Source organism: Charadrius vociferus, unplaced genomic scaffold (genome assembly GCF_000708025.1).
Source record: "Charadrius vociferus isolate BGI_N301 unplaced genomic scaffold, ASM70802v2 scaffold406, whole genome shotgun sequence".
NCBI lineage: Eukaryota > Metazoa > Chordata > Aves > Charadriiformes > Charadriidae > Charadrius > Charadrius vociferus.
The window spans coordinates 1,735,402-1,735,929 of record NW_009648948.1 but is presented as its reverse complement, the minus strand read 5'-3'; the positions used below and the strand labels follow the sequence as shown (position 1 = coordinate 1,735,929).

Below are 528 nucleotides of genomic sequence, written 5' to 3'. Positions count from 1 at the left end.
AGAAGCTCCCATCCCCTCCAGCACACCGAGGGCCACCCGCCTCTTCCCCCCCCAGGATCTCAGGGGGTTTCTCCACAGCCACGTCCACCTCCCGCAGCCCATCTGGCTCAGCCGTACTTGCTACGCAGGAGCCGCACCGCCACGTCCCGCTGTACAGCCAGAGCAGGGCGATGAGGGAGAGCCGGGGGGCATCGAGGTCCGCATGGTGCCCCGTGGCTCACCTGGGGACACGGGGCAGTGGGGGCACCAGGCAGGCGAGGTGGAAGGCCCTGGGGCATCCATCGCAGCAGATAAGCTCACCGCCATCACCGCACACCGCACACTCATCCTCGTTCTCCTGCCCCGGGTGGGGGGAGCGGGCAGGGGGTCACCACCAGCAGCCCCCCTGGGTGGCAGCGGCAGCCAGCCGTGGCTGTGGCGGGGGACGCCATTGCCCACTGTCCCCGTGCCCTCTACCCCCACATCACCCACACCAACCCCTCCCAGGGCAGGGGGGTTGGAGCCCGGTGACCCCCATCAGCTGAGCCG

At 70.3% G+C, this 528-nt stretch overlaps 1 protein-coding gene across 1 annotated transcript in view; it reads right to left on the bottom strand.

The window, feature by feature from the left end:
• Nucleotides 1–26: 26 nt before the first annotated feature.
• Nucleotides 27–528, bottom strand: part of LOC104288566 (autoimmune regulator-like) — a gene marked incomplete at its 3' end in the record, with an annotated part of 4,778 nt that continues 4,276 nt past the window's right edge. The window contains exons 5-6 of the mRNA XM_009887388.1: nt 222–337; nt 27–149 (exon numbers count right to left, since the gene is read on the bottom strand). Coding sequence (XP_009885690.1) covers nt 27–149; nt 222–337 — 239 coding nt within the window. The remainder of the gene's footprint in view (nt 150–221; nt 338–528) is intronic.